This window comes from Pseudoliparis swirei, chromosome 11 (assembly GCF_029220125.1).
Source record: "Pseudoliparis swirei isolate HS2019 ecotype Mariana Trench chromosome 11, NWPU_hadal_v1, whole genome shotgun sequence".
In the NCBI taxonomy this organism is placed as follows: Eukaryota; Metazoa; Chordata; class Actinopteri; order Perciformes; family Liparidae; genus Pseudoliparis; species Pseudoliparis swirei.
In genome coordinates, this window is record NC_079398.1 from 3,988,047 (window position 1) to 4,016,017 (window position 27,971).

The 27,971-nt window shown below is 45.9% G+C and overlaps 1 protein-coding gene across 1 annotated transcript; it reads right to left on the reverse strand.

The window, feature by feature from the left end:
- Nucleotides 1-787: 787 nt before the first annotated feature.
- Nucleotides 788-27,861, reverse strand: dync1h1 (dynein, cytoplasmic 1, heavy chain 1). Its single transcript, XM_056425592.1, has 78 exons — nucleotides 27,526-27,861; nucleotides 26,343-26,430; nucleotides 25,755-25,928; nucleotides 25,361-25,616; nucleotides 25,054-25,240; nucleotides 24,691-24,962; nucleotides 24,327-24,554; nucleotides 23,509-24,162; nucleotides 22,955-23,377; nucleotides 22,676-22,855; nucleotides 22,358-22,507; nucleotides 22,094-22,240; nucleotides 21,755-21,895; nucleotides 21,392-21,568; nucleotides 21,033-21,143; nucleotides 20,773-20,892; nucleotides 20,420-20,659; nucleotides 20,106-20,261; nucleotides 19,877-19,990; nucleotides 19,670-19,780; nucleotides 19,368-19,577; nucleotides 19,069-19,215; nucleotides 18,796-18,962; nucleotides 18,541-18,714; nucleotides 18,018-18,372; nucleotides 17,739-17,933; nucleotides 17,365-17,647; nucleotides 17,164-17,264; nucleotides 16,844-17,003; nucleotides 16,363-16,603; nucleotides 16,008-16,191; nucleotides 15,657-15,869; nucleotides 15,267-15,505; nucleotides 15,024-15,180; nucleotides 14,700-14,924; nucleotides 14,342-14,572; nucleotides 14,103-14,243; nucleotides 13,704-13,937; nucleotides 13,314-13,520; nucleotides 13,049-13,170; nucleotides 12,744-12,909; nucleotides 12,446-12,609; nucleotides 12,085-12,214; nucleotides 11,824-11,957; nucleotides 11,563-11,677; nucleotides 11,314-11,475; nucleotides 10,975-11,189; nucleotides 10,690-10,894; nucleotides 10,435-10,608; nucleotides 10,181-10,300; nucleotides 9,894-10,014; nucleotides 9,021-9,216; nucleotides 8,210-8,327; nucleotides 7,909-8,124; nucleotides 7,604-7,816; nucleotides 7,353-7,480; nucleotides 7,061-7,214; nucleotides 6,805-6,951; nucleotides 6,518-6,668; nucleotides 6,135-6,388; nucleotides 5,840-5,974; nucleotides 5,652-5,746; nucleotides 5,380-5,554; nucleotides 5,209-5,284; nucleotides 4,929-5,089; nucleotides 4,730-4,841; nucleotides 4,569-4,629; nucleotides 4,370-4,493; nucleotides 4,151-4,264; nucleotides 3,876-4,046; nucleotides 3,517-3,734; nucleotides 3,317-3,420; nucleotides 2,623-2,825; nucleotides 1,905-2,058; nucleotides 1,632-1,774; nucleotides 1,346-1,514; nucleotides 1,051-1,175; nucleotides 788-945 (listed from the first exon to the last, which is right to left on the reverse strand). Exons 1-78 carry the CDS (start codon nucleotides 27,773-27,775, stop codon nucleotides 817-819), a joined length of 13,917 nt encoding a protein of 4,638 aa, XP_056281567.1. The 5' UTR covers nucleotides 27,776-27,861; the 3' UTR covers nucleotides 788-816.
- Between the last annotated feature and the right edge of the window lie 110 nt (nucleotides 27,862-27,971).

Consider the following 27,971-nt stretch of genomic DNA (forward strand, 5'->3'; position numbering starts at 1 on the left):
TAAACAAACTGGGATCTGGTCTGGGCTGAAACAACAAGTCTTTATCTCCTCTGCAAATTCATGAACATCATTGGGTACATTCTGTGATGCTGTCCACTACTTCAGGAGAATACAGAAAGGTGGGATTTCCCTTTTAATGCGCAGGCATAATTTAATTAGGACAATCCATTTCCCCGTTTGTGTCCTGGAGGAATAAAAGATATGTCCTTTAATTGTCATATTGAGGTACAGCACAAGCGCAGTAAACTCGTCTGCACTTGCCGAAAGGCTCACTTGCTGGAGCACGATGATGATTAAGTTGTTTGATTGAGGCGTCTGCAGGGTGGGAGTCATAGTAGCTTTGCTTTAAGGGTGAGTGACGTGTAATTAGTGCAAAAAATATTTAACAAAAAGGACCATTAACAAATACTTCATTGAAAAGTTCTATTGTCTCTTGTCCACTATCTATTAGAGCAGAGCAAAAGGTCCGAGCTCCCAACGTAATGTCTTCATGAAACACCACTCTGAAACCATTGTTGCAGTTAATTTCATTCCAACGGGCTTTATTCAATCTAAAAACAGTTTCCTTCATAAAAAACTTACAACTTTTCCTTTTCCACATTTCATCCTCTCCTCCATCTAACAACATTCTCTCAACCTTCAACACTTTCCGAAAACACTAAGAATGGCAGCGAGTTAATTACTGCTCCGTGAATGTCGACAACTACGTTTTATATTGGAATGCAACGGGCTACAAACTACTTCTTAAATGGTTGTTAATAAGCAATGACTAAGCGAGTGTGTGTGGTTGGTCTTCAGGAAGGACCGCGGTGTCATCTACTCGGTGCAGAGGACGGCAACGCCACGCTCGAAGAAGCATTGTGGGTCTTCCTTGTTGGCGATGTCAAAGTCGACCGTGAAGATGAGGTCGGACCTGGTGAAGTTCAGGTACACGGGAAGAGTCACCTGCAAGGACAAAAGACCAATGTGAGGAGACTGCCAACATCATATCCTGTAGAGACCGCTTGTAGAAGATGACTCGTTTTATCCATCGTGTATAGATGTTCGCACCATGTGTCTCTTCTCGGCGTTGTCTTGCTTGAGCCAGCGGAGCTGAGTGAGAGGCAGCTCGGTGGAGATGGCGGTGGACAGAGAGAGCTTGTTGTTGGCACAGGTAGCTCCCTGCAGTGTCAGACCTGAGAGAAACGGGGAGCATGTTCCACGTTAGAACCTGCGAACTACATTTTACAAATACATATGAGATCACAGAGTTCCATCGGTGACAAATCGCCTGGATTCACATTGTCAAGTCGTGTGAGTATTCGTCTCGGTCGCTACAGAATTAGCGCGACCCTGCTCGTCTGACCTTTGATGCCGAAGCTGCAGGCGTCCAGTGCGGCGCCCTGTGCGCTGGTGACGTTGACCTCCAGACACAGCTCTTCCAGAGACCAGCTGTTTGCCTGGGCCACATACTGGCGCGTCGCGGTGATGTAAGCCTCTGGCGCAAACAGGCTGCCGATGCACACATGGATGTTCTGGAGAAGGAAGGAGGAAGTCATTCTAGCACCGAGTGGCTTTGTCATTGTTCAAGGATTCTAACATACTCGTTAGGTACAGCTCGTTTGATGCTCTACACAAAACAGAAAAAGTACCTTCAGTTCCTTTGCACCCCCACTGGCGGAACCCTGGGAGATGTGCTGCAGCTGTTTGATTCGCTCACTGAAGTCCGTCACCCACTGGATCACAGTCATGTCGGCTGGAACTGTGTACCGGCACCAGCCGTTAGGGAGGATGCCTGGGAAGCAAGGAAAACAAAACCGGCTTGATTCCTCAAAATATAAATCGGTTTAAAGACATCTTGGTGGTCAGGTGTGCAGTACAAAGTTAAAAATGAACAAACAATGGGTGAAAGAGTAAGATTTTACCTTTAACAAGCTCGCTGATGAGTGTGCGCAGGTCGTTGGTCTGCTTCTTCTTGCCTTCGCACACCTGCACCACGTCGGCCAGGTCCTGACGGACCTCCTGCAGCATCTTGCCGCCCATCTTCACCTCGCGCTCGAAGAACCGGAACAGTGGGTCCTGATGTTTGTGTGTTTTGACAAAAACATTTAATCAAATACAGAAGGACGCAACGAAAATAGGGTACATATTCATCTGCTGTCATTTAAACCCGTTTTAGTTTATTTAATTTCAGCTCATGAGTCTTAAATTCTAAATTAAGTCATAAAACAACCAAGAATTACCGCCTTGTGGTTGTATGCTGCCGTTCACATCCAAGTCGGTCCAAAATGCTATCATTTTATATCCCTTTCACAATTAACATATCAACTCTTGAGTGATGGTTTTGTGAGGTCACAACGACCTTTGACCGCCAAACTCGAATCAGCTCATTCTCCAGTCCAAGTGGATGTTTGTGCCTAATTTGGATCAGTTTGTGCACGTAATTCCTGAGACTTGAGTGGCGTTCCTGAGATATTGCGTTTAGGGGAATGGACGACCCAAAAACATGATGCCTCGAGGTGATATAAAATAAACTGCTCGACATAACGTAAATGGTCATGGATGTTGTACAGAAGACATTACATGTCTTTCTCCGGAAGTCTGCTTGCCAACCACCACCGTTCCTCATTCTTCTGCCGGTACCTTGATGTTCTCCACTGTGCGTTTGAGTGGATTGACTGTCTGGGGCATGAGCTGCAGCCAGTTGCAGGCGGTGGTGTGGAGCGTCCTCATCCAGGCGGGCTGGGCTTCAGACGAAGTGCTCTGCTTGACCTCCGTCTCGTAGGCAAGGTCATCCTCATCCTCCAACATCTGCATTTTCAGCATCTTAGCCATCATGTCAGTACCTGAGCAGCCGGAGGGAGGAAGGGAGGGAGGTTGAAGACAAGGCCATGATGGGAGGTAGGGGGAGAAGAAGTTAATAGTGGAACCAAAACACAGACCGCTTTACCTTGAGGGTGTGTTAATAAAAGAGTTGTGCCAGACAGACAAACACATAAGGACTAGACTTAAGGGCTTCAGGCAATATTTCCATACAATTTAACATTCAACAGTTCCCAAATGGTTAAATGAACCACATTCTTGACTGACTGAGAATCTAAGGGGTAGGAATGGAGGTTGAAGAAAGACGGGGAAGTGTGGGAGGTGGTCTAAGATGTGGATTCTTTGGCAGCTGGGATTGTGGAAGCTTGGCGTGTGGAAATCAAATCTGACAAAGCAGGTAGACTCTGGACTCTGAATGAGTTGACCGAGCAAGAAGAAGCAGGATGTGTCGAGGTCCCGTTACTGAGGAAGAACAATAGAGCTCAGGTGACGAAGACAAGAGGCTGTGGCGTACCCTGAGTGGTGAGCAACACGTTCTCGGCATTGCTAGGCAAACCGAGCCAAGCTGGAGTCTGAGTGTCGGGAAGCATCTCGACCCAGTGCATGAACTCCTCACGCCTGTGACATAAGAAACATATTTCAAAATGATTATAAAACATCCTTTTGATATCAATGAACCAAAGTGATTTAGTTTTTTCAAAAGCCGCGACTCACCGAATGCCGTCGGGCATTTTGATGTCGTTGTGCCCGTCGACCTTGTGCGCCAGCTTGAACTCGCTGTCGAAGCTTTGCTTGGTGAAGATGCGATCCATGAAGCTGTTGAGCAGCCGCTGGTCAAACTCGTTGTCGATGCGGCCGCCATAGATGGATTGGGCCATCAGGGTTTTCAGAGCCGTCCAGGGGATCTTGTCTGGTGCAATGTTTTGACGACCCTGTGTGTGTGTGTGGGGGATGGGGGAGGCAACATGTGACATGGTTGTCATATCTTTAACACATGCATTTATATTGCAACAAATCATTCTCATGCAGACACCTTTAAAGGACTTTGTACGATTCGTGAAATGATCTCCCACCTTAGCAGTGTCGTCCAGCCAGGTGTCGATGGTGTCACAGGCAGAGCGCAGGTCAGACTCTCCAAACTCGTATTTCTTGGACCAGCCCAGTGGGGCGTAGCGCAGACGTTCCTGGATGACTGCATGGAACCAAGCCAGCAGGAAGTAGAGACGAGCTCGCTCGTTGGGCGCCTGGAGAAACATGAGGGGGGGGATGTTAGTACGTGTGCAGACAGCATTGGCGGTAATGATTAAGCTTTGTGAGTGTATGCATTGGCAGGTCTGGATTAAGTGACCTTGCACATGCGAGCCACAGGGATGCTGCTGAAGGTTCTGAGCATGTTGGCCTTGACACCGGGAGGAGGCTCGAACACAAAGATACGACCGGCACGGAGCAGATTCACCGGAACCTGGTGGGAAATCACAGTCACGAGGTTTTAGGGGTGAAAAGACAAAAAGGATGATCATTTCCTCACTGCTTCATAGTAAAGGTTATGACATGTGATGTGGTTCACCTTGGGGTTGATCTCCATTGTCAGGAAAAGCCTGAAGCTGGCATGAGGCTGCATGGAGTGGAGCTTCTTTTCCAGCTGCATCAGCCATCCGGGGGCCAAGTGGACATTCTCCAACATTACCCACCTGCAGGATGAAAACAGTCAGGATACCAAGACAACAAAACAAAGTGTACGCACAAAGAAAATACACATTACCCACCTGCCAGACTTGATAGCAGTGTTGATGTCTCTGTCTGCCTTATTGAAGCCCTCGGCCGAACCTGTGGACAGTGAGAGACGACATTTACCAACAATATCAATATAACCAAATGTTTGACTTCAGGATCTCCTGTTTGTCAATACTCATTCCTTCCTTCTTACCAATTGAGATGGAGGTGATCTGCTTGTTCTCCTCAGCAGCCAGGTCTCTCACCAGGCCGCTGGCATCATAACCCGGGACAGAACACATCAGCACAGGCGTGCTGGGCTTCACCTACGCACACAAGAGACGGAAAGTCAGCCGCAAAACACCGACAAACGCCTCTGGGGAGAAGGTTATCGAGGAGATATATGGTCCTACCTCGTTATCCACGATGTTAGCCAGGTCCAGCGGCTGTTCGATGATGTTCACGAAGGTCTCTCCCAGCACCTTCGAGACAAAAATGTGCGACATGGCCAGCAGACGGTCGGGGCGGAAGGCCTGAATCAGCAACAGCTGGTGCACTGTCTGGCCAATGGGAGCTGAACAACAGAGGTGTAGAGGGAAGGGCAGAGCAGAAGATATATATTTAATAAATAACTCAATCAATTTCGCCTTAAAGTTCATGTTCATGCATCAGAACACAAAGCTCTATACTCACTGGACGGCTTCTCCTCTGACCACATATAAGGAACAGCCAGATCTGGAGTGTTGCTCTCAAGCCACATGAAGAATTGCTGAAGAAACAAAAGAAAACAATAATGATCACTGAGGCTGTCGTAGAAAAGTTATTTAGAAGTATGCTTGTTAAACAGATAGTTCAACAACTCGCCTCATCAGCCTGAACATTTTCCACCAAGTCGCTGAATGCCGGCAGGCGGCTGAGGCGGACCATGGCCTCGCTCTGCTCGGTGCCGAGACCCTTCACTTTGGGCAGCGACATGCCGGTCAGAACGATCTCCTTACCACGAAGGAAGTGCTGGAACTCGGCATCATATGAGGGCTCACTGGAAAGAGATGGACCGAAACCATTGAGATTGAGATCACTGAGGAACCTTGTTTTTATGAGATACTACCACTTGTTGCGTCGTTGAGGCGTCTTACCTAGTAATGCCTTTAATGCTAATCTTAGCCAGCAGCATGGCAAAAGTGATGTGGTCATTGTGCAGCATACCTCTGGCTGTGCGGTTGAACACCACCTAAATTTAAAAAAAAAATTGACAAATTGAGTCCGTTACAATCATACTACGAAAGAAAAGGCGTCTCTTGTTTTCAAAATGCGTGGTTCAAACCTGGAAGAGGTCCTTCGTGATGACATCGAGTCTCTGTGTATGGTCACTGATGTTCTTGAGGTTGGAATTCTCATACAGCACCGTGTGGTAGGTATCCAGGAAAAAGTGAAGAGAGTACTGATACAGGAAGTGCATCTGGAGCGAGATACAAACAAGATTAGTTTCTTAAAAGGTCGTATACAAGTATTAGGCAGCATATCTTAGTGTGGATGCGTGTTTAGATTTAAGAAAAAAGTCTTAATACGAAAAACAAGAAAAAGGAGTGGGTGAAAGAGCAAGTTAGATGTGTGCAGACCTGGTTGAGAGACTCCAGGGTGAAGTAGATGCTGCTGCAGGCGGAGGACAGAGACAGATATTGCTGCGACACGGCCTCCACTTCCGCCATGACGATATCCGTTTCCTCCACCTTCCTGGTTACCTCAGCTGCCTCCTTCTTCAAGTTCTCCAGCGTGGTGATGATGGTGTCATCATCGAGGATACGTCCTTTAACCTCATTGAGGGCCTGCAGCAGGGATTTCTCCAGCTGACGCAGACGCAGCTGGAACTCTCCTACAAGAGACGGAGGAACAGTGGTTGGTCGGCTGTATCGTTTCACTGAACTCTTCATCGTGCATCCCCGTCAGTGCTCGTCATCCCCAGCTGTGCCCTGACATCGTGTTGGCACATCTTCTGTCTCACCCTGCAGTTTGAGGAGGTCGGAGCGTTTCTCATCCACATCGGGCCTCTCGGCCTTCAGGACCTCGTTGAGACACTGGCTCTGGAGGCTGCTGCGCGTCACAGTGAAGTTGACAAATGAAACACGAGAACACAAGTCTGGTGGGAACTCGACCTGCGCAGACAAGAAACACCACACGACGACGATTAACTTCCTCGTAGAATCAGTCTAATAAGGCAAATGCTCCATTTCGCAAAAGCATTTTCTTTCTTCTTCACGATAGACAAAGTTAGTGGATGAATCTACACACCGTTGGGTCTCGCGTGGAAAGGAAGATGACAAAGGAAGGTGACAGATCAATGTCTTGGTCTCCCAGGGTGATGAGGACACGCCCTCCAGTCCTGCGCACCTCTCTGTTCAGCACCGGGTTTAGGATAGGGTCGTAACTTTCTACATCCTGAAAAAGACAACAAAAAATACATTATTCTAAATAACCAAATCCGTGATGAATATTTAGGCCTTGGACCATGACAACTAAATATTGGCACGGAAGTGACCGTTCATACCTGGACCAACAGTGGGTTTCCGAAACGCAGGGCGCTCTCCAGGTTCTTCCTGAAAGCATCATCCAGGAAACTGGTTCTGGTGATTTTGCGGTCTTTGTACTCGTTCATTATGAACTCTGTTGCTTGGCCCGATGGATCGATGATCAGCGGGTACCTAGAGAAGGGGATTGTATCGAATAGATAAACGCAGGAAGTGAAATCGCATCAAGGCTAATTAATGATCAGGAATGCTTATTATTCTACACAGTAACACAACCTGAAAACACTGCCAGGAGAAGAGAAAGACACTGACCTGTTGAACCTCTTGAGCATGATGGCGTTCTCAGTGCAGAGGTCATCAGCTGGGAGAGAGTTGGCTTGCCAGCGTAGCCTCTCGTCAGCGTTGGACAGGTACTCAGTTCTGGCTATATCAGTACGGAACTGGGGGGGGGGCATTTGATGTATTTAAGTTTACACATACTTTACATATTGGTTATGCGAGTAAGACTAGGACTTGTAGGTGTGATGTTCATAAATGGACTTGTGAATCAGAGCATTAACTACCTGAATGTTGGCCTGCTGCAGGTGGTGAGACCACGTCGTGAACAAGTTCTGCCTCATCTGTTGTTCAAAGTAGCCGGCATAGGAAATGAAAGCTGCAGAGAGCAGGCAGTCTCCAGCGATGGTGGACATCTGGTTCTTGAAGGTCTCACTGGTCTTCTCCCAGCGGTCCCTTTCAGCTGACAGACTCTTCAGCAGGGCTGTGCTGCGATTCACCTGGAAGGCGAGAGCACGAGTTCAGAAAAATGACAGTTAAAACTGGATATTAAAAGAAAAAAAAGAAAAAAAGGGAGAGAGGGTTCAGTTACCTTGGCCTGGACAGCAGCCAGGTCAGCCTTGATGGCCTGGGCCTCTGAGATGAGGACGGCATACTCCTCCTTGTAGCGGGCGATGCTAGCCTCCAGGTCTCTGATCATCTGCTCTACCTCTTCTGCCCTCTTCTGGTTGTCAGAGGCATCATCCTCGAGCTTCTGCAGTTCATTACGCAGAGGCTCCACACGCTTCAGCATGTCGGCGTAATTAAGCTAGGGGAGTGGCAGAACGTGGTATACATTAAAAAATATCTTTTACTTTTTTTAAAATTCATTTCCATATCGTTGGCTTCCTTACTTGAGCAATCGCCCATTTCACCATCGGGCCACAGGCCAGAGATGCCCTGTTCACTTGGTCATAGTTGAAGCTTGGGTTGGACATGTAGTTCTTCTTCATCTTCTCACGGATGGCGTCACTGAATAAAATGTAAACAGTCCAAGAAGTTAGAATATAGCAGTCGAATACTTCGATGTGAAAGTGTGGAACGATGATCATGAATCACAGGAAATTATATATTGCGCAGAATCATTTGAGTTTGGTTTGAGGTGGAGAAGGGGGGGCAATTTCTATCATCTCATCTGGGAGAAGTGCAAAATCATGACTTCAACCGTTCAGCAAAATCAACCGATAAGAAACCTCAAATCAAATTCTGATCACAGGTGCCACTTGATTAATATACTGATTGAAGTAATTAGTGCTTCCATTAAAGACTAGACGGACGTTCTGACGCCGGTACCTCATTTCCTCAGAGGAAAAGTTGACTATGCTGCTGATGAAAGTGTCCCTGATAATAACTTGTCTTATTTTTTTCCAGTCATTGGTCTCCTCGCCCAGCAAAAGGCAGATAGACTCCAGGGCCAGCTTGACTGCAGCTGGAGGATTGGTCATAGCCCGCACTTCTACTAGGTGATGGCGCTTAATAGAACTCACCGCTAGTGAGGTGGAAAGAGGAATGTGTATGAAAGAAATAAGTAGTAAAGAGAAGAGGGAAAGGGGGAGCAGAGAGGGCAAAAGAAACAGACTCAGGGGTTGAAAAGTAAGAGGGAAGCAGAGGGAGAGGGAGAGAGCTTTAGTGAACAATTGCACAATACATTCTTTATTATTTCACCTGATGTCATCAGCTTCGAAGTTAACAATCGTGGGGATGAAGTTCTCCCTCATGATGATTGAACGGATCTGCTTCCAGTCGGTCGTGCTCTCTCCCAGGAGCAGGCAGATGGACTCGAGGGCCAGCTTCACGGCGGCAGGTGGATTGGCCATCGAACGCACCTCCACCAGGTGCTGCTTCTTAATGGACTTAACGGCTAACAGTGTCAGGTGAACAAGGATCGTGGATTATGACAAGGAAGGGGCAGTGAGGATGCAGGTAAAGATCAAGTAAGTGAGTATTTCATAGCATTGTATTTCAGTGCTGCAGGAATGAGTCCAAAAACCTGGAAATAAGTTTGCAGATTTGAACTTCCAGTTCCCTCGTCTCAGTCAATGGGTTATTTTAATGGGTTTTTGGTTATACGTTTAAAATAAGGTCTGTGGTTAACAAAAACATAAGAGATTTTAACATTTTGGGTTACGTTATAAACTAGAATATTGAAGCTTTAAAAAAACCAACGCCGTTGCTAACAAACGATGAAGGAATATTAAACATCATCACGCGGACTAGTCTGCCTTCAGCTTAGTGGTGATGCCGTGAAGTCTTGTGACGTGGAGTCGTTCGTTTTTAACCCAAATTTAGCCTTTTGAATATGGAAGTTGCATTTACGCTTCAAAAATCATGAAAGTTAACAATCTGAAAATATCTTCTGTTTGCCAGAGCTTGAAAACCAAGGCAAAGTCAAGTAAAACAGGAGTATAGCATGTATTGTAGAGCATATATATAGTTCTACTGTATGACAATCCATCCTCGTGTCACAGGTTGTACTTATTCTGTGACAACAACTGAAACGCACTCTAAAGACAGCTGTGAGTAAATATACCACTGTACCATTCTGAGATTCAATAACAGCCGGCTCCACTTGGTCCAAGTCCTCTTTGACACTCAGTTGTTTGTGCTTGATCACCTCCTGCTGCTTGTACACAGACTCCTGGATCTCCTGGCTCATCACCTGGAATCACAACAACAACAACATAGTTTAGTCTAATTCAATCTAAATGAACAAGATCCACTGGACAACAAGTGCAATTTATTGTTTAATCAAAAGATGAAGCAATTGAGATTGTGATTTTATATTTTCTTTAAGTGATCTAAGTGCTGAATTCCTTCCCGTGTACCTTTTTCTTTTCCGCCTCCTGCTGGTCTTTGACCATCTTCTTCAGCTTGTCGTTGGCAGCAGCGTTCTTTGCCTCCAACTCTTGGCTCTTGATTCTCAGGTCACGACGAAGCTCCTCCACCTTGAGGAGGAGGCGCACGTACAAGCGGGGAGTCAGACAAGAGCAGCAGCTGACCAGCACACACCAACATCACACCAGTCTTCTCAGGTTGTGAAGATTAGTTGGCTATTGATTAACATCTAGAATTACTTTACCTGATCTACAGTCTCCTTGATTTTGCGGAGGCCGACGTTAAGGTGCATCTGCTGCTCCTCCAGCTCGCTGCGCTTCTCGTTGAACAGGTTGGCATACTGGTTGATGAAGTCCAGGTAGTGGCGAGGAGTGATGGCCATCGTGTGGCCACCTCGCTTAGCCAGACGGTTGTTAGCCTGTGTACGCAAAAGCCACATATGCCGTTGACCACGCGATCGCCTCATTCACCACAACTGCAAACTTGGAAGAGTTCCTACCTGGTGAAGGGTCGTGTGTACAAACACACAGGCATTGACGATAGCCTCGCGGTGAGATGGCGGCTGGGGCATTTTGTCATAGATAACGGGCATGTAGTCTGGCACCTTGTAGTTTGGTTTCTCCAGATCCAGCTTGCTGGTGAACTCCTTCCCGACCTGGTAAAGGGCCTCTGTGGACCAGTCTCCGAACCAGTTCAGCACACACCTAATTAAAAAAATATATAGTCGAGTAAAAAAAGTCATGTAATTTCAACGTTGTAATGAATACTTCACGGGTCTCGGTACCTGTTGAAGAGGGCAGGAGATGTGGCAGCTCTGTCCTTCAGGCCCTCTGACGAAGGGTTCATGGTAAAAACAACATGGAGGTTCCTGATAACCTGGCTGGTGAACCATTTATACAGCTCCTCGTGAGTGTCGAGCATCAGGCCTTCTTTCTGGGCTCCCTCCTTACATTGTGTCATCAAGGTGGCATACTCATCTCCCTCGAACAGCCCAGGAACCTAAGAAGATCAGGCAACGGTAACAAGTCAGGAACTAGAAAATTAGGTGAGCACAACTATAATCAATATTTTATCTAAAGACAGTGTTGTCATTGATCATTATGGCAGCAAGAGCTAAACGTACCTCTCCGTTGGCCAGCAGTGTGTTCATTCTCTCAAGGAAACCAGAATCCAACACATTGGACTCATCCATGATGAAGGCCATCTTCTCGTTTTTGCATCCTGACCGACGCAGCACTGTACGCAGGTCCTCATCAAAGTCCTCTCCGGTATATTTCCTGTGTACCTGTAAACACGCGTGCAGAAATCAAATTAAATACAGAGAGGAAGATATTTGGCGCATTATCACTACAATTGCCTGCGTTGTACCAACCTTGATCTGGTACACACTAAGGCCGTTCATCCAGGCTACGAAGCGAGACAGAGTCGTCTTTCCTGCTCCACTCACACCGATCAACAGGAGATGGCCCTGAGGCTGACGGAAGATTCTGGAGGGGAAAATCAAATGTTACAATTAACAATAAAATGTCCTTCCAATTATTTAAAAAAAACACGTTTATTTTTGCCCGTTACTTTCATGACACTGCATCCCAACTGGCAGCGCTGACTTTTTGTTGGACGCCCTGTTACTCACCGGTCAATTCTGAGGACGTGGTCCAGCACCTCGTTGAACAGCACCAGAGGGACGTCCAGCTCCTCTTCGTAGAACACCTTCAGACGGGCCTTCACGTAGTCCCTCAGCTCCTCCTGCTCCACTGGGATGTAGTCCTGCATTCACAAACAAGCACTTAAGATTTCCATTTGAACCGAGTAGCTTAAGGCTTTAGGTCAGTTATCAACATTTCAGCATCATTACAAAAGCAGGAATATCATAGTCAACCCGTCTCTGGGTTACCTTGGAGAGCCAGTTGCTGTAGAGGATAGGCCGGTTGAGAGCCTTCTCCCTTTCAATGTTGGGGAAGTGTTTGAGAGCGACCACGTCGATGTTTTCATCCGTCCACCTTCTTTCGTCAGCATCGACAAGCCTGGAAAAAGGTTTTAAGATTAGGATCATCTTCAAATTTAGCAAATTAGCATCCTTAAAATACCTGAGCATTTCTTAGGTGGCAGTTTATCAGCTTAAGCAGACCATATCGAGACATGATCATACAAATATACTCTACACTATACTGTTCAAATCTAACAAATGTACTGCGATTTCCTTCAAACACGATCAGAATAGATAATAATTTCCTATTCTTCAGCCTCTCACTCACCTGTCCTGGAAGAGACGGAGACCTTCATGGGCCCAGATGCGGATGAGTCCCTCCACAGGCAAAGTCTCAAGTGGCCGCAGGGCCTCGAAGATACCTCTCACCCAGCGGGTCATCTCTCTGGGAGAGTAGATGTAGTGAGGTTGGGTGTCCTGGGTGAACCGTTCCTGAGAGGACAAAGGGATGGATTAAAGACATGCAAACATAGAATAGTATGAACGAAAGGACTGAAACACGATCGTTTTATCTTTTGTTTGAACACTAGTTTCCTATGACCCTTATATTTAGTGATCTTCTTTACCTGAGACATGTTGTAAAATTCAACCATAGCAGCAGTCAGAGGCTCAGCATAGGTACGCAGAGAGGGGATGAGGCGCAGCATGGCACGGTTGAAGGTTCCATAAATCTGGGTGAGAGAGGCTGGGCCTGGATAGTCCACGTACACCACAGGAACATGGCGCAGGAACCTAGAGACGGCACACGTGACCACCGTTAGGGCTGCCATACGGAACATTACTCTTTAGAAGAATCATTCTTATTTCATTCGTTTTTCTGTTAATCGTGGCATCAGCTATATTATTGTTCGAATCATTCTGGTTACCGCACCTGTGCGTGAGAGGCTTTCTGCCAGGGTCAGTGGGCGGATTACAGGCTCCGACAAACTGGATCCTCTCCAATTTGACCCAAGTCTGGTCTGAGGTGCGGTAGAAACCTCCATGTTCCACCATCTGCAAAGAAAAACACCACAGCATTTAACATACAAGGGATACCAAACGTGATGCTGCAACGATTTCAGTTTGCACACCTGCATGTTGCTGCAAAATGCACAGAAGGGAAAATAAAACATCAGTTTGTAAACGATGAATCATACCTGTCTGATGAAAGAGATGACTCTCTGGGTGCCGTACTTGTCCATGTCTGGAAGATTGATCTCATCACAGAACAACACCAGCCACTTGCCCAGCTGGACCGGGGAGAGGACCACACCGTTGGGGGTACGGCGGTACTCGCAGTAATGATCGAAGGTCTTCAGCAGCAGCTCTGGGGTGGTGGCACTGGAGAAGTTCAGACCCACCACCTTGCAGAGAATAGGAAAAACATTTGGAAATTACTAAATATTATCCTAACTTTACACTCTAATATACATTTTAAGTGTATACAAGAGCTTTCTGGTCAAATGAATGGATGTAAAAGGACTACATCGTATTATCCTTTGAAGTAATTTTAATGAGCTATAATTCATATTCATCCAGTCTCTCACCTCCATATCGGGCAAGGCTCTGAGGGCGCTGAACAGGGTCATCGTCTTTCCAGAGCCGGGAGGTCCACACAGCACCAGAGGTTTGTGCTCTGCCAGCCACGTGTAAAGCAGAGCCTCGTGGCGAACAGTGTCCAATGTGGGAACCACGACATCAGGGGATGCCACTTTGTGGGTCTCCACCTCAATCTGGGGCACCTTGCCCTGCCAGGACTGCCATTCACCAGAGATACACACCTGCACAATACAAAGAATCCAATGCAATTGTTTTTCTGAAATTACAAGCCTGCTGTCGTTTCTGTTTGCTTTCAATGACTTGTAGGGAGGCACGAAGAATCAGACATTTTCTTTGAAGTTTACTCGAGAAGAACCGATATCTGTACGAACAGAAAGAGGCTATACCTCGTAGTCAATGATGGGGACGTTGGGAGCAGAGGGGAGTGGTATGGTGGTGATGCGACGGATATATTCTCCAAGGTCGGTCCTCATCTTCAATCGTCCGTCCCCAGAAAAGGACCACAGCACAGCGTAGATCAAATACCTCTGGATAGAGACAATGAAACAAAATGTATCAGCTTGAAGAACAGGTTTACTTCTTGTATACTTCTTTCAGTTATATGGAGAGCAGAAAACAGAATTACCTGCATGTATCTCTCCAACTGTTCATTGGGCATGGGGAAGTCAGGATGGTTGTTGTTGTAGAGCGCCACATTACGGCAGGCCTGGTGCAGCATTGAGAACAGGGAGCCCAAGCAGCGCAGACGGGTGAAGTCCATGATGTGCTCCAACTTGGAGGCATGCTCCAAGGCCTTGATCACCAGGCCTGTAGAGGTTAAGTAAGGCTGCAGGACAGCTGCAGCATCACGCTGAATCTAGAGCAGAACATGAACATTACATCAGTAAAAGAAGAATAGTCATCAACTATTCTTCTTGAATGAACGCCGTCATCTTCATCTTTTAAAAAGGGTCGTGCTTTTTCCCCCCCTTTTCTTTTTTTACCTGTAACATAGGTGATGCGGTCTCATCCTCGTCTTCTATGCCCTTCCTTTGGCGCTGAGCTTCATCCTCTCCCTCGTCCAATGGGATGCTGCGAATGCGAGCCAGGAAGTGGTTGAAGATCATGTCGGTGCTCAGGACATCCTCACTGAACCAGACCATACCGCAGCGAGACACGGTGGCCAGGGTGGCATACTTCAGGTTCTGTACTTCAAACATTATGCGCACCTGGAGAGAGAGAGGGAGACATTGCCGGTCAATACAGGACGCTTGCACCAGTTTAGACTCGAATAAAAACAGAAAAGGTTTGAGGATCTGTGCTCTTACATTTGGTGGCAAGCTGAGACGCTCGCCGTTGGGCAGGGTGAGCATCTTGTTGTCATCCAGTACCGAGTTGAGATTTTCAACCCACTCAGGGTCAACATCACCATCGAAGATAATCCACTGACGCTTTTGCAGTTCACCTCGAACATTATCAATGATTCTGAAATTGAAGGAAAAAATATTTAGTCCTATTACAAGATAGAGATGAGCCGAGTGGATTTCTGCCCATTCGCAAATGAAACTCACTTTCTGAGGATATGTGTGAACAAGCCATCGGTCCATTCACGGGTGTTGGGGTCCAGGGTTCCATACAGGTGGTCCTTGCTGATGGCCTTGGGGTCAATAATGTGGGCTACACCCTCAATTCCCTCCACCCTCTCCAGAGCCTTGAGCAGCACCCTCCATGCCATAGACTTCCCACTACCGGAGGGCCCCACCATCATCAAACCGTGGTTGATTTGTGTGATCTGGAATAGCTGGAGCACCTGGAAGAGGATGTAAAAAATACTGCCGTCATGCAGGGATCTAGCCGTAGTCCTGTTGAGGCGTCCGTCTCTAGAAGATGGCATGGCTGTATAACTTATTATTTCTGGGCACATAAAAGAAGATGCATGTTGACTAAATTGAAGTACATACCTTCTCCACCCACATGCTGCCCACATCGTCACCGTCTCCATAAGTGAGGTACATCTCCGCGCAGACTTTCTTCAGCTCCTCCCTCAGAGCCGTCATCTCTCCACCCGTGTACTGGACTCCAGGGAAGACATCCGCCAGCAGGCTGAACAGAAGAGGGATGTCTTCCGCCACCAGCTTAGGAACCATGGTCTCACACACGCTCTGGATCATGATCTACAGTAACAAGACAAACAGTGAAATAACCGTTTGAGCCTCTTAACTTTCTAGCTGTATGATAACAAAAAAAATTGTTGTTGCAAATTGACAAAACAGAAACGTCACTTCAAGTCCTACAATGTGTAATATCTATACCTCCTGTTCGGGAAGATTCTCGGCGATGTCATTCTCATCAACCACCTCTCCGCGCTCCAGCTTCTCCCTTTTGATCTTCTGGATTCGATCACGCTTGACATTTCCAGCACTGATCAGCACACTCTTGAGAGCTCGGAGGCCAAAATCGTAGTGACTCTGGGACGACAGCTGCTCATCGCACAACCTGGAATAATAAGAACCATTTCATTTATATAGCACCTTTCAAAACAAAGTTACAAAAGTGCTTCACAATATAAACCTAAAAGCAAATAAGACGCAAAGAGAGATCGTAAGATGAATTTTGAAAAGTGAAGACCTGTCAAATTCTCTTTATCTATGCTTCTTCAGTACATACTTGAAAAAGGGCACAATCTTCTTGGCGAGGACCTCAGCAGTGCGGAAACCTTGAGAGTAGAGCATGACCTGTGAGATAAGCTGACGGTCCGGCTTGGTCATGGCCAAACTGCGGAACAGCTTCTTCAGATTGTCAGGCAGGTTGGATCGGCCGGCGTAGCCAGGGTTCATGGTGATGAAGATGGCCATGTCTGGGCTCACCTTCACCTGCTTGTTCAGGAGCTCTGTGGTGACTGGCACACCTAAGGGATGACAGATGTGCATATATTTACAATGCAGTTCTCATGGAAGATTACAAAACTGGTGATACACTGCTTTTCTGTCCCAATATGAATTTTCTTTAATCTTAGTAAGATGAAATATATGATATTTAATCTTTCTTGGCAATAAGAGCTCATAATACTGAATGTAATCTGGATAGTCTCTTTAAAAAGACTCCTTTATTTTCATGAGACCCAAGTTTCCACAAATGTTACACATACTCCTGTCTCTGTTGGGCTTGCTGTGCTCCCTCAAGGCCACCTGGATGTACTGGATCTGCTGGGAGACGGCAGAAAGCATTCTCTCCTCCAGACGATTGAACTCGTCGAAGCAGCCCCATGCTCCCACTTGGCACAGACCCACAAAGATTCGACCCATGGCCTAAAAAAAAGACGACAACATAAGTTAAATGAGCAATATAATTAGCAGCTAAATCCTTATAATCACGTGATATGCAAACAGTTCACCGATCTCCCAATGTGTGTTGTTATATTTATTTATTTTTAAAGCCTAAGATCAAAGAATGTGTGCAGCTATGTACCTGGAAGTCAAATGTCTCATCACAGTTGAAGACCAGGACAAAGCGGCCCAGCTGGTGACCAAGAGCTTTCACTGACTCAGTCTTTCCTGTGCCAGCAGGACCTAGATGGAGGACAAATACAATAAAGTTGACGTTTAAAAAAAAAAAAATCTTTACTATCCTAATATCAAATTCTTATGGGTACAAAAACAGCTTCTGTACCAAATGGTGACCCTCCAAGGCGGGCCTCCAGAGCCTGAGTCATGGTGAGATAGCAGCGATCTGTGAGAGGGGTCTGGACGAGCTTGTCCTGGACACCCAGGTACTCAAAGCCATAGTTGAACTTGGCATTGGCCATCTGAATGGACAGCTGCTGCAGGACATCCGTCTGCTTGGGGTCAAAATAGAAGCGCATCTGGCTGAGCCACTCGAAGGACTTTGGGTTGTCGATCTTGATCTTGATCAGATTCCTCGTCACATCACGTTGGTGCACCAGCTCGGTGATCTGAGAGAGAGCCGAAGAAGAGGGATTTCAGACGCACTTTTCATGTGACAACATTCTTTAAAACATGTTATGAAAGAAAATGGCCTCTAACCAGGTGCTCGAGTTTCCTCCGGCGCAATGTCGGCTGCTCCAGCAGAACGGTGTCGGCCAACACGTTGAGGGTGGCCTGCACATTGGACAGCACTCCATGCATGAGATTCATGTCCCCGCCACCCGAGATGGTGGTCAAGGCAAACTCAACGTTCTCAGACCAGGCAATCTGAGTGGACAGGACCACCAGCTGGGCCTGTGAAGAGAGGAAACCGATTCAGTGAAATGACATTATGTTGTATAACTGATGTCGTGTAGAATACATGCTCTCAATACAAACCTGGTAACTATCAATCCATGTCATGTACTGGCTCAGGTCAATGGCTGTGCCCTTGTTGAAAGCTGTGACCTCTGTGACGGACTCAGCTAAGAGTTTGGCCAGTGTCACCCTCATCTCCTTCTCCACCAGCGTCAGCCACTCATTGATCTTGGGGTGGTCCGTAATGGAGACCGGTGTCTTGTAGAGAATCTCCTCCCCCTCGCGGGAGGAGATTCCCAGCACCACTGTGTTATCTTCATTGAGCAGGATGCTCGAAACACCCGCGAACATCTTCTTGAAGTGCTTCTGCAGCTTGGGCACATTCTTGCTGTTGCCAATGATCTCAAGCAGGTCCTCGTCTCCCACAAAGTAGAACCTGGAAAGAAAATGTGCGATATATCAATTAAGGATGGTTAATAAATGAATGTATGAAGAAATTAAACCGTTTCTAAATGCTTAGAAATAAGACAATCGCGATAATAATGCGTTTATAATACACATTGACAACAATGCGTCGTACCGTCATCCCCTATCGTCGTCTTACCTGGGGAATGAAGATCTCTCCCTCTCCAGGTATTCTCCGAGAGCTTTCTGGATTTTTCCCAGAAGGTCAGCCAGTCGCTCCAGTGACCTCTGCACTCCCTGTATGTTCAGCACATCCATCACTAAAGGAGACTTTGACACCTTCTTCATCAGTGCCAAGAACTCTGTGCTGATACTGTGGGGAAAAAAGACATATTAGTCAATTCTAGTTTCAATAAATAATTAATTTTAAATGAATTAAGGGTACTTTATTTACCTGTGGAATCTTTGGGTTTCTACAGGGAGCAGATGTTTGATGTCAGCGCTGCCGGTGAAGATGCCCTCCAGATAGACCCAGCGACGCTGGACGTCAATCCAAACGTCAAACAGAGCCATGATGCGATTCAGCTTGTCCTCCCAACTCAGGGCATCTTCTTCAAAAACCTGGGAGGAAAAAAAAGTAGATGAGCATGAAAAAAAATGAGATATACATATATTTGTAAAATCTCTAAGTGTTGTCTAAATGTAATCGTAAAGTAATTCGGTTTACCTTGTAGTATGGAGACAACTTCATGGCAGATACACTATTTATATGTTCTTTGACCTTGTTGAAGAGGTCATCCCAGCCTCTTATCAGACGACACTTGTTCTGGTAGTTCACCAGGTCGAGCTCATACGAGTTCCACACCTCACGGATCTGAGGACCAAAAAACACAAAATGATGAGTAGGACTACAAACCAGAGTAATTTTATAATCATAGATTAAATAACAATAAATATTTTAAATCCTGCCAGTTGTCCCCTATGCACATCACATATCTATATATCTTCAGGGACCTCTCTCTTCACCTGTTTGAGGAACTCCTCCAGAGCCATCTCTCCTTGAGCTACCAGGAGAACGTCCTTCACCACCATCTCGTTCTTCTGCAGATCCACATCCCAGATGAGTCCCAGGGTCAACTCTGACGGCACCCAGTTTACATGCAAACGCTTCATCAGCTGCTTCCAGTGGCGTTCCTTCAGAGCCTCCGATTTCAACTCGATCACCAACATGTTAACCTGGTGAGAAAAGGAATCGGTAGACCATTTAGTAACACATTGTTCACATTTAAATGCAAGTTAAAATGTGTGCCTCGTGGGAAGAAAATGACCTTCATGTATCCTTTAAGCAGCCTCTGGACAAACTCGTAGGAAGCGTACTGTCTCAGTCTTGCTTGGAAGTTTTTTAGCTGGTTCAGAAGACCATCCAGAGTCTGACGAAGCTACAAAACACAACCAACAGAAGAGTTATATTCTCATAATTTCTCAAAAGAACAGCAGAGATTCCATGATCTGAACCATTATTGTGGATTTGTTACCTTACGAGGCTGTACAGACACCCAGGGCTGCTCTTTCATCTGGTCTATCTGCTCCCAGACCTTTCCCAGCTCGGACCAAACTTCCTTCAGGTCATGCAGCTCCTCTAGTGCCACCTACAAGTGGCCACAGAGAAAGAAAAAAGGCCAAAAGGAAAATATTAGACTGCCTGTTACTTTGTCTTTGATTAGTGTTTTTAAATGCTTTTATTTTAATGTTTGCTGGCATTACCTGCACCCTCTCTTCACTGCCACTGAGCAGGCCCGTATCAGTGAGCTCCAGGGCTTCTTTGGCTCGGGCGCACTTCTCCCGCTCAACCTTCAGACGGCCAAAGTTGCCCTCGTAGATCGTCAAAGACTGAAGAGCCTCCTCTGGACGCAGGTTACCCTGTTGAAACACATCATCAGTAAGACATTAAAAAAAGCCAATTAAAAAAAGATTTCATGAATTACTTCCGACACTAGAGCCGATGCTTCAACAGCTGCAGTTAGTACAAAACGATGTATTGCATTTCAAATGTGATAAGAAGATCTAATATCTCTTACAGCAACTGGTTTGGTCTTCTCCCAGTCAGTGAGCAGGTCAGTAGTGCGGTTTTCCACAGCTTTGTCCTCCTGGACGATCTTCATTTGCAGGTTGACCACCTGCTGCTGGATAGCAGTATCCTTGCGCTTCATAATGTCACTGAAGGCCCCCCATTCACCTTCGATGTTGTCGATGTAGAGCCAAGATGGAGGGAACTGGAATCTCTGCTTCTCCAGCAAACGCTGTCCATTACGGAACAACTACAAGTAAAAGAAGTGAGAATCTGATGAGAACCCACACTATATATTTCTTGGAGCATGCAGTGATACAAATGAGGAAAGGGAAGGACACTGAATGTTTTTTGAGGACTTACGTCCACATTTTTCTCAAACTGTTTAATCTTGCGCTTCAATGTCTGGACGAAGGTTATGAAGTTGACAGCATCTGAGGTGCTGGCTGTGTCCACGGAATGTTGCTCCAGTTCTTGACGGGACTTTTGAGGAAACAGAAAAATAAAAAAGGTGATGAGAAAAAAAGAAGATATTTCAGAGAATGATCATTCGATCAGTGTCTTTAGGAAATATACGTTACTAAGCTGGTCAAAAGACATTTTATATGAATATTTTGTGTTACCTTGGAGATCTGGGAATGGAAGTCCTGCATGTTCTGGCCAAGCATCTGGCCAAACTTGCTGAGCACCTCTTTGTGCCAGGAGTCGTACTTCAAGTTCACCTTGGACTGAACCTGTTGGCAGGCACACAAAGAAAGAACATTTAATAAAAAGCCCATTGACATACAAAAGGAGTATCTTTGTGACATTGTATAAGAACATTGAATTATCATGAAACAAATGTGCACAAATAAGCAGGTTTGTATAAGAACAGGCATCATGGTTCTCTAAATAATTGAAAACATTGGGTTTAAAATCCAAGAGATGGTTGCTCAAGAAATAATTTTAAAATTAAGCATCATTAACTGTCAATCATTATTACCTTGCCATAGTCGATGACCACAGGTCCAAACTCTTTCCGGGTCTCTGCGTTATCAAAGGTTCCACGTGCTTTGCGGATCTGGACCAGCAAGGCCTGCCACTTGGTGAGGTCTTCACCCAGTCGGTTGTAGATGTTCTCAGCTTGCATGTCCCACAAGCACTGGTACTGCAGCCACACCTGGACGGAGGGGGCAAAGAAAAGAGATGGATGACCACAAACTAATGTACATGACAGTGTGCATTATGCAAACATATACGTCCTGCTATACAAGTACGGACACAGTTATTTGTCGTTTCATTTCTTTCAAGCCTAACTATCAGAAATAAAACTTGAGTATGATAACACACTGTAAAGGTCTCTTACCTTGACATACTGCTCCACCTCATTCACAATGTCTTCGACAGCATTGTAGGCCTCCTCCAGCGCTGCAGGGCCGTCCGGCATCCTGGTCAGGGCATTTCTGTACAACTTCTCCTCCTCTGACAGCTCGTAGTGGACTCCCACCTGGTGGGGAAGCACAAGCACAATAAGATGCATATGTCCTTCTATATATCATAGTTGAAACTTATTCTATGTTTGGTAGATACTTTGTTCAAAGTGGCTTGTCCCTCTGATGTTTATAAACCACAGACAATTAGGCATGATTTTTTTATCATGCTCTCCGCAGTGGGAATCACCGCCCTACTCGTCAAACGTCTCTACCTGGTATCTCTGGCTCTGGATCCTGGGCAGAGAAAGGATGACCATCTTCCAGGCAAACATCTCCTGGTAGAGTTTGTAGCGACAGTCTTCAATCGGCGGGTTCAGGTAGATCACCTGGTTAGTAATCCTCAGCTCGTGGACAACATTCTGAGACGAGAAAACAACACAATATTTTGTCATAAGAGGGAGCCGTGTTCAGGAATCCCAGGTTTCCCAAAATTTCAAAGAAATACAACATAGAGTCACTACAGTCACAATGGCTACCTTGATCTTGGGCTCCCCTCCAGGTTTTTGGCTCACTTGTGGAGCCTCTGTGTCCATATCTACATCAGCTCTGTCCTCTATGTGGCCACGGAGGACCTGGGTCCAGGCCTTAAGGCCCGCCTGCAGACGAACTCCCAGGATACGTTCAATCTTTGAAAAAGAAAATATACTTATTTTAAAGATTTAGACAAACCATATGTAGAAAGAAAAAGAGTGGAACAGTTTAAGTGTTCAGTATTTCCCTTCCAATTCAAAACAGTCGCAATCTAACTGAACAAGAAGAACAAATAATCCTTGTATTGCATTTTCGGTGCCAACCTCAATGTCCAGCTTGTTGACCCAGATGGGCAGGTTGGAATAGGAGTGGAGATTGAGGTCGTCCACAGCCTTCTGGACTCGGTTGAGGATTTCAGAGAAGGTCTTGTTCTCGAACATGCAAGTCTCCAAAGAGCGAACCTCAAGATCAATTTTCTCCTCGATCAGTAAGAGGTCGTCCACCTGAAAACCACAGGGGAAAAAAACACATTCAAATATATATTTGAGGCAACTGAGGAGAGTCTGTACGTATGTGTGTAACCATTTTAGAGTGACACTGACCTTTTCCTGGAAGTTAAAGACGGTCTCAGCCAGCCTCTGAACATAAGGATCCAGCTTGTAGGATTCCCAGACCAGAGTGATGCCTTCAGTAACGAGAGCCTGCACCTCTTTCTTGAGCCCAGCCACCAGCAGGGAGATGGAGAACCTCTCCTCCACCTTCTCACAAGTGCGCTCGTAGGTGCGCACACTCTCGATCAAAGAGATGGCAAATGGGTACAGCTGGTTGGCCTGGTGGGCTTTGTTGACGATGGCCAAAGGAACACGGAAACTCAACCACTTGAGGTTGCGGACCTCTTTGGACAAGGTGATGATCTCAGGGAGGAAGTTGACTTTAAGCTTGAGCATGTTTCCTGTACGTCCACGGGCGCGGGTAATCTCAATTGTGAAGATGCGGCCGGACACACCAAGGTTACGCTGCTGCACCTGATTTACAAAACAAAAGGAGTGACACGTATTTAAAAACAGTAGAAGAGTGGACAAAATAATGAAAACAGAAGTGTCAGAGGCAAAAACTTGATGCCACACTATAATAATGTCTATGATCAGCTTCATACCTTGCGAGCCCAGTCATCAAATATCTCTTGAGTATTGAGCTTAGCCCTGAAGCTATCTCCATCCTGCTTCAGCTTCAGCCCTTCCACATGGTTCTCCCAGCCTTTGCCCAGAACATCCTCGACTCTCTTCATATATGCCGTCAGCTGACGGTCGATCTGCTTGGCCCAGATGATGGAGCCAGACACAGGCGGCAGGTCTCGGACATGGCTCATCTTACAGGCCTGGCTCTGAGGGTACTGCACTTTGAACTTGTCGTGCAGTGACTCAATGTCATCCTTCACACGCTGGATGAGCTGCGTCTGGTACTCCCGGATGGCGCCGCGGATGTGGGGACGCACAAAGAGAGCATTAAAGCGGGAGAAGATGCGGAACATCTCGTTGGCGTTCTTGGCGGTACCCAGCTGATCGCGCAGGCGGGCGGTGATTCGGGTCTCAACGCGATCGATGCGTTCGTCATAACGCTTCATGGCCGCTTCCCAGGCTTCCATGCCTTCCTTGGACACATCCAGACCGTCGACCTCTTTGACATTCTCATAAGCCAGGTTGACCTCCTCGATCGCATTGGCATCAGCGGCATCAAAGAGAACTCCAGCTACCTTCAAATCTTGAGGCTCAACTGTCTCTCCAGGGGCATGTTGTGGCAGGGCAGAAACCTGTTTTATATGGATAAAATGTGGAAAACCAAATGCAAATGCTACTCTTATGTCGTCAGGATTAACAGGAAAACAGCATTAAAATGGACGTGAAATATGTAAATGAGGGCAAGATATGCTGGTCAGTTCAAGTGTGGCCGTTAAAGATGCTTATGGTGTTTTACCTGAGGCCTCAGCACACGGACGATGACGGCCCTCAACTGCTCGTGCTGCCTTCTAAAACGTCTCATGTGATCGAGACGGGATTGGAGCTTCCTGTGAGCTGGGCTCAGACGCCACACCATCTTCAGGTTCTCCTCCCTCTTTCTCTTCACAATGTCTCTCAGAAGAACCTGCAGTTTCTCGTACTCATCCTCCCAGGTCTGGAACACCTCGAAGCATGCCACCATGACCTGCACGCAGAAGTTCAAAGGTCATTTAGAAAGAAGTTGAATGTTTTGAGTAGTTAAAGTAAGACTGCACTTCTGGGGGGGGGGAATGGATATTACAACAGGTTTTAGTTTACGCTTGAGACCAAGCCACACCAACCTTTTCAAATTCATCATAGGCAACATGCATGAGCTTTCTGGTGCCCAACACCTTGAGGAGCTGGGAGCTCAAGTCCCTGGAGATGGCCTCCACGAGACGCAGTGCTCTCTGTATAGGGTACTTGGTGTTCCTTATCTTTTTCAAGTGAGTGAAAATGGCCATTAGAGCCTGGCGGATCTTATCAAGCTCTGAAGCAGAGAGCAGGTCATTGAGAGGGAAGTCCTTCATCAGAGGATTGTAGTCATTGACAGTTTCCACAGCCTGTTTTAGACCTACGAGAAGCAGAGAAAGTAAAAACTTTAAAATCACACTGTATTCAAGTACTGGCAGTAATAAAAATGGTCTGGACTGGTTGTCACTCACCAGTGTCAGTATCAAAGCTGACGGTAGCATGGAACCGTTTGCCGTGTTTGAGGATATCCAAAGTAAGCAGAACCTCGGGGCTCTCTCTCTTCTCCTGGATCCTGTTGAGCGCTCTCTCCAGATTCAGCCAAAAACTGATCTCTTGCAAGGCTGTGCCTGAAGCTGGGTCACGATCAAGCTTTGTGACCTGATAAAAGTTTGGGTGGAGGAGAAAAATAAACCCAGTTGTGAGTTTAAGAGAAAATATTTTACCATATACCCGTTATGGTGTGAAATTTAAAGACGAAAGAGAGAAACGCCTCTTTACCTTTTGGATTTCCCTGATCCAACGGTTGACTCCAGATTGCAGCTGGTTAAGGAAGGTTGGGTCCTCCACTTTGTCTCCAAAGTCAGTGACCTTGGGCTTCTCCCCGCGCTCATAGAACTGCTTGCCGATATTTGTGATGTTGGGGTGGATGAGCAGGGTGATCTCAGGAATCTCGATGTTCTGCTGCAAGTGGAGAAGGCCCATCTCCAGCTCGGCAATCTTTTTCTCCACTGACGGCGCCATCTTATCCCCATCTCTAGAGAGGTAGGACAGATGATAGTGCACATTCATTTTCCATCAATGTTGCATTATAACTAATTACAGAGTTCATGATTCAGTTTACTAGATAGTTGTTTTTTTAAATAAAAATTATATGATATATTTTGAAGATTACCTGTCAGCCTTGCCAGACTCACGAATGTAGGACTTGAAGAAAGGAGCAACAGCATTGCTGATGAAAGAGTGGAGTGTCTCATAGGGAGAATCCTCACTCAAAGTCAGAACACGAATTTGGGTCGAGATGGGCTTGTCGGCATCAATGACGATCCCCCTCTTGATCAACGCCAAGCTGCAGGGGAGTTGGGGGGGGGGGAGTTAGCAGAACTCAAGTAGAAGCTGAGTGCTATGCAATAAATAAATAAAATCACATGCAATTACTTAGTTGAAAAAGCAGACCTCTGTACAGTGTAGGACTGCATAATATATCATTGTTGTTGTCGTCATTGCATAAACATTGTGAAACACTTTTAGTTAGTTGAAAGAGTTCCTCTAGTAAAGTGCACTTATATATTTGTGCATTTCGTGTCCAGTTCAATAAAAAAAAAATGAAGGGAAGGTTATTCATTATTTGTATTTTTAAACATTATTTTGAAAGAAAGTAGTGTTTCCATTATATCCTGTTATGTTCAACAACGCTATTGCACATTGCATATCTTTCTCATATCGTACGGCCGTAATTCAGTGCATTAGATGCATCGCTTACCTGTTGGACTTCAACCCATAGTGAATGTCAGTGCTTATATTATAAGTGATGCATTCCTTTTCCTCTTCCCCTTCATCTCCAACATCCTCTGTGTGAAGAAAAGATCAAATGTAAGTCTTATCTGAACAAGAAAAATAAAAAAATATTCTGATAATCTTAGTCAATGATCAGAAAGTCATTTTCCACACTGTAATCAAGTTGTTAATATAACATTCACCAAGCAGGAAGGATTGATTGCTCAAGGCCAACCAAATAACGATTCATTTATGGTAAAAAAAAAATACATTATTTGGATGCCAGACAGTAATATAGTTTATGAGAGTATAATAAACCATGTTCCATTAGGATGACAGTGCAATCTGACTTACATTGATCCATGTTCCCTCCCTTCTTACGGGTGAGGTCATTGTTCGTAGGAAAAGAAACTGCACCCTCTGCTTTGCAGCATCAGTATTCTTAGTGCAAGAAAATAGAAACCAAAACCTACAGGCGCTGTCACTGACTGGGCATGTGCAGTACCAAGAGATCAAGGTGGAGCACTCATAAAACAACCCTAGCGGAGGGAGAGCTCTGGAGTAATTTGCCTGGAGAAAACTAAAGATCTTGTGCTCATAGACACGAGTTGGTTCACATGATAAACCCCCAGGAGGGTGCACACAACATGACTTGCCATTCTTACAAAGGACTCATTATCTATTCATTTGAGATGGTTTTGGTGCTTGTTCTTTTTAAATAGGGCTTCCGTTATTAATAGCACTGCTGAAATGTGGTTTGTACAACCTGCATTTCAACAATAACACAAAAAGATAACGTACATTCATTCCACAATACACTTAACAAAAAACATCGTCATTAACAGAGAATTAAATTAACCAGTATCAGGCCTTAAAATGATAAGCTGCATTACAATTTAACAATGCGATAGATGAAGATGGCACGTTGGCTTTACATTCAATCAAACTAGATTTCAGACTCATTGTCCAGAGAAGACAGAACAAATATTATATAATATTAATATATTATACAACATTGAGTGTAAAGCCATTTTGTACGAGACGACTTCTCAAGCGAATGTACCAGAAGTGTTGTTAGCTATAACTAACGTAACGTTAATGCGTCACAGACAAACGAGCATTAGTTCCGTTATCAGCTCGCTGACCGCTAAATGTAACGTCAACGATACCTTTGAGAGTGGTTCTCTCGACCAGGATGGTGTGAACTTGTTGATCGGACAGAAACTTCTTCATCTGCTCCACGGCGCTCTTCTCCTCCAGGGCGGCTTCCAAACTGGCCGGGGCCTCGCCGCCATCTTCCAGGAGCAGCGGTACCAATTTTCTCATGTGATTTTGCAGCACCGAGGTATCAGCGACCGTCTGAACGGCCGACACCTCCATGGTGCCGGAGTTTTCCTCCGTCCCACCACCGTCGGACATTGTTTGAAGCGGGCAACAACGCCCAGTCCAGCGGCGTGAGAGAACAAAGAAGCGAGCCTCGCGTTGTGTTGTTCGCGGTGTCAACCGAGCTGGTCAGACTTTGACTGCTGCTGTCAAAACGCCGCACCCATCGGGTTTATCTGCGCAATGCATTGTGGTACTTGTAGTTCAATGGGTTTTTATTTCATGGAATATA

Bases quoted from the DNA above. Each gene is read 5' to 3' on its own strand.
- dync1h1 (XM_056425592.1), bottom strand. From the start codon at position 27,775: ATGTCCGACGGTGGTGGGACGGAGGAAAACTCCGGCACCATGGAGGTG. The intron at 11,476-11,562 runs GTTGGTACAACG...GCGTGTTTACAG, and splicing joins TTAGTGTGTACCAGATCAAG to GTACACAGGAAATATACCGG. The intron at 4,265-4,369 runs GTGAACCACATC...ATTTCCCACCAG, and splicing joins CAATGGAGATCAACCCCAAG to GTTCCGGTGAATCTGCTCCG.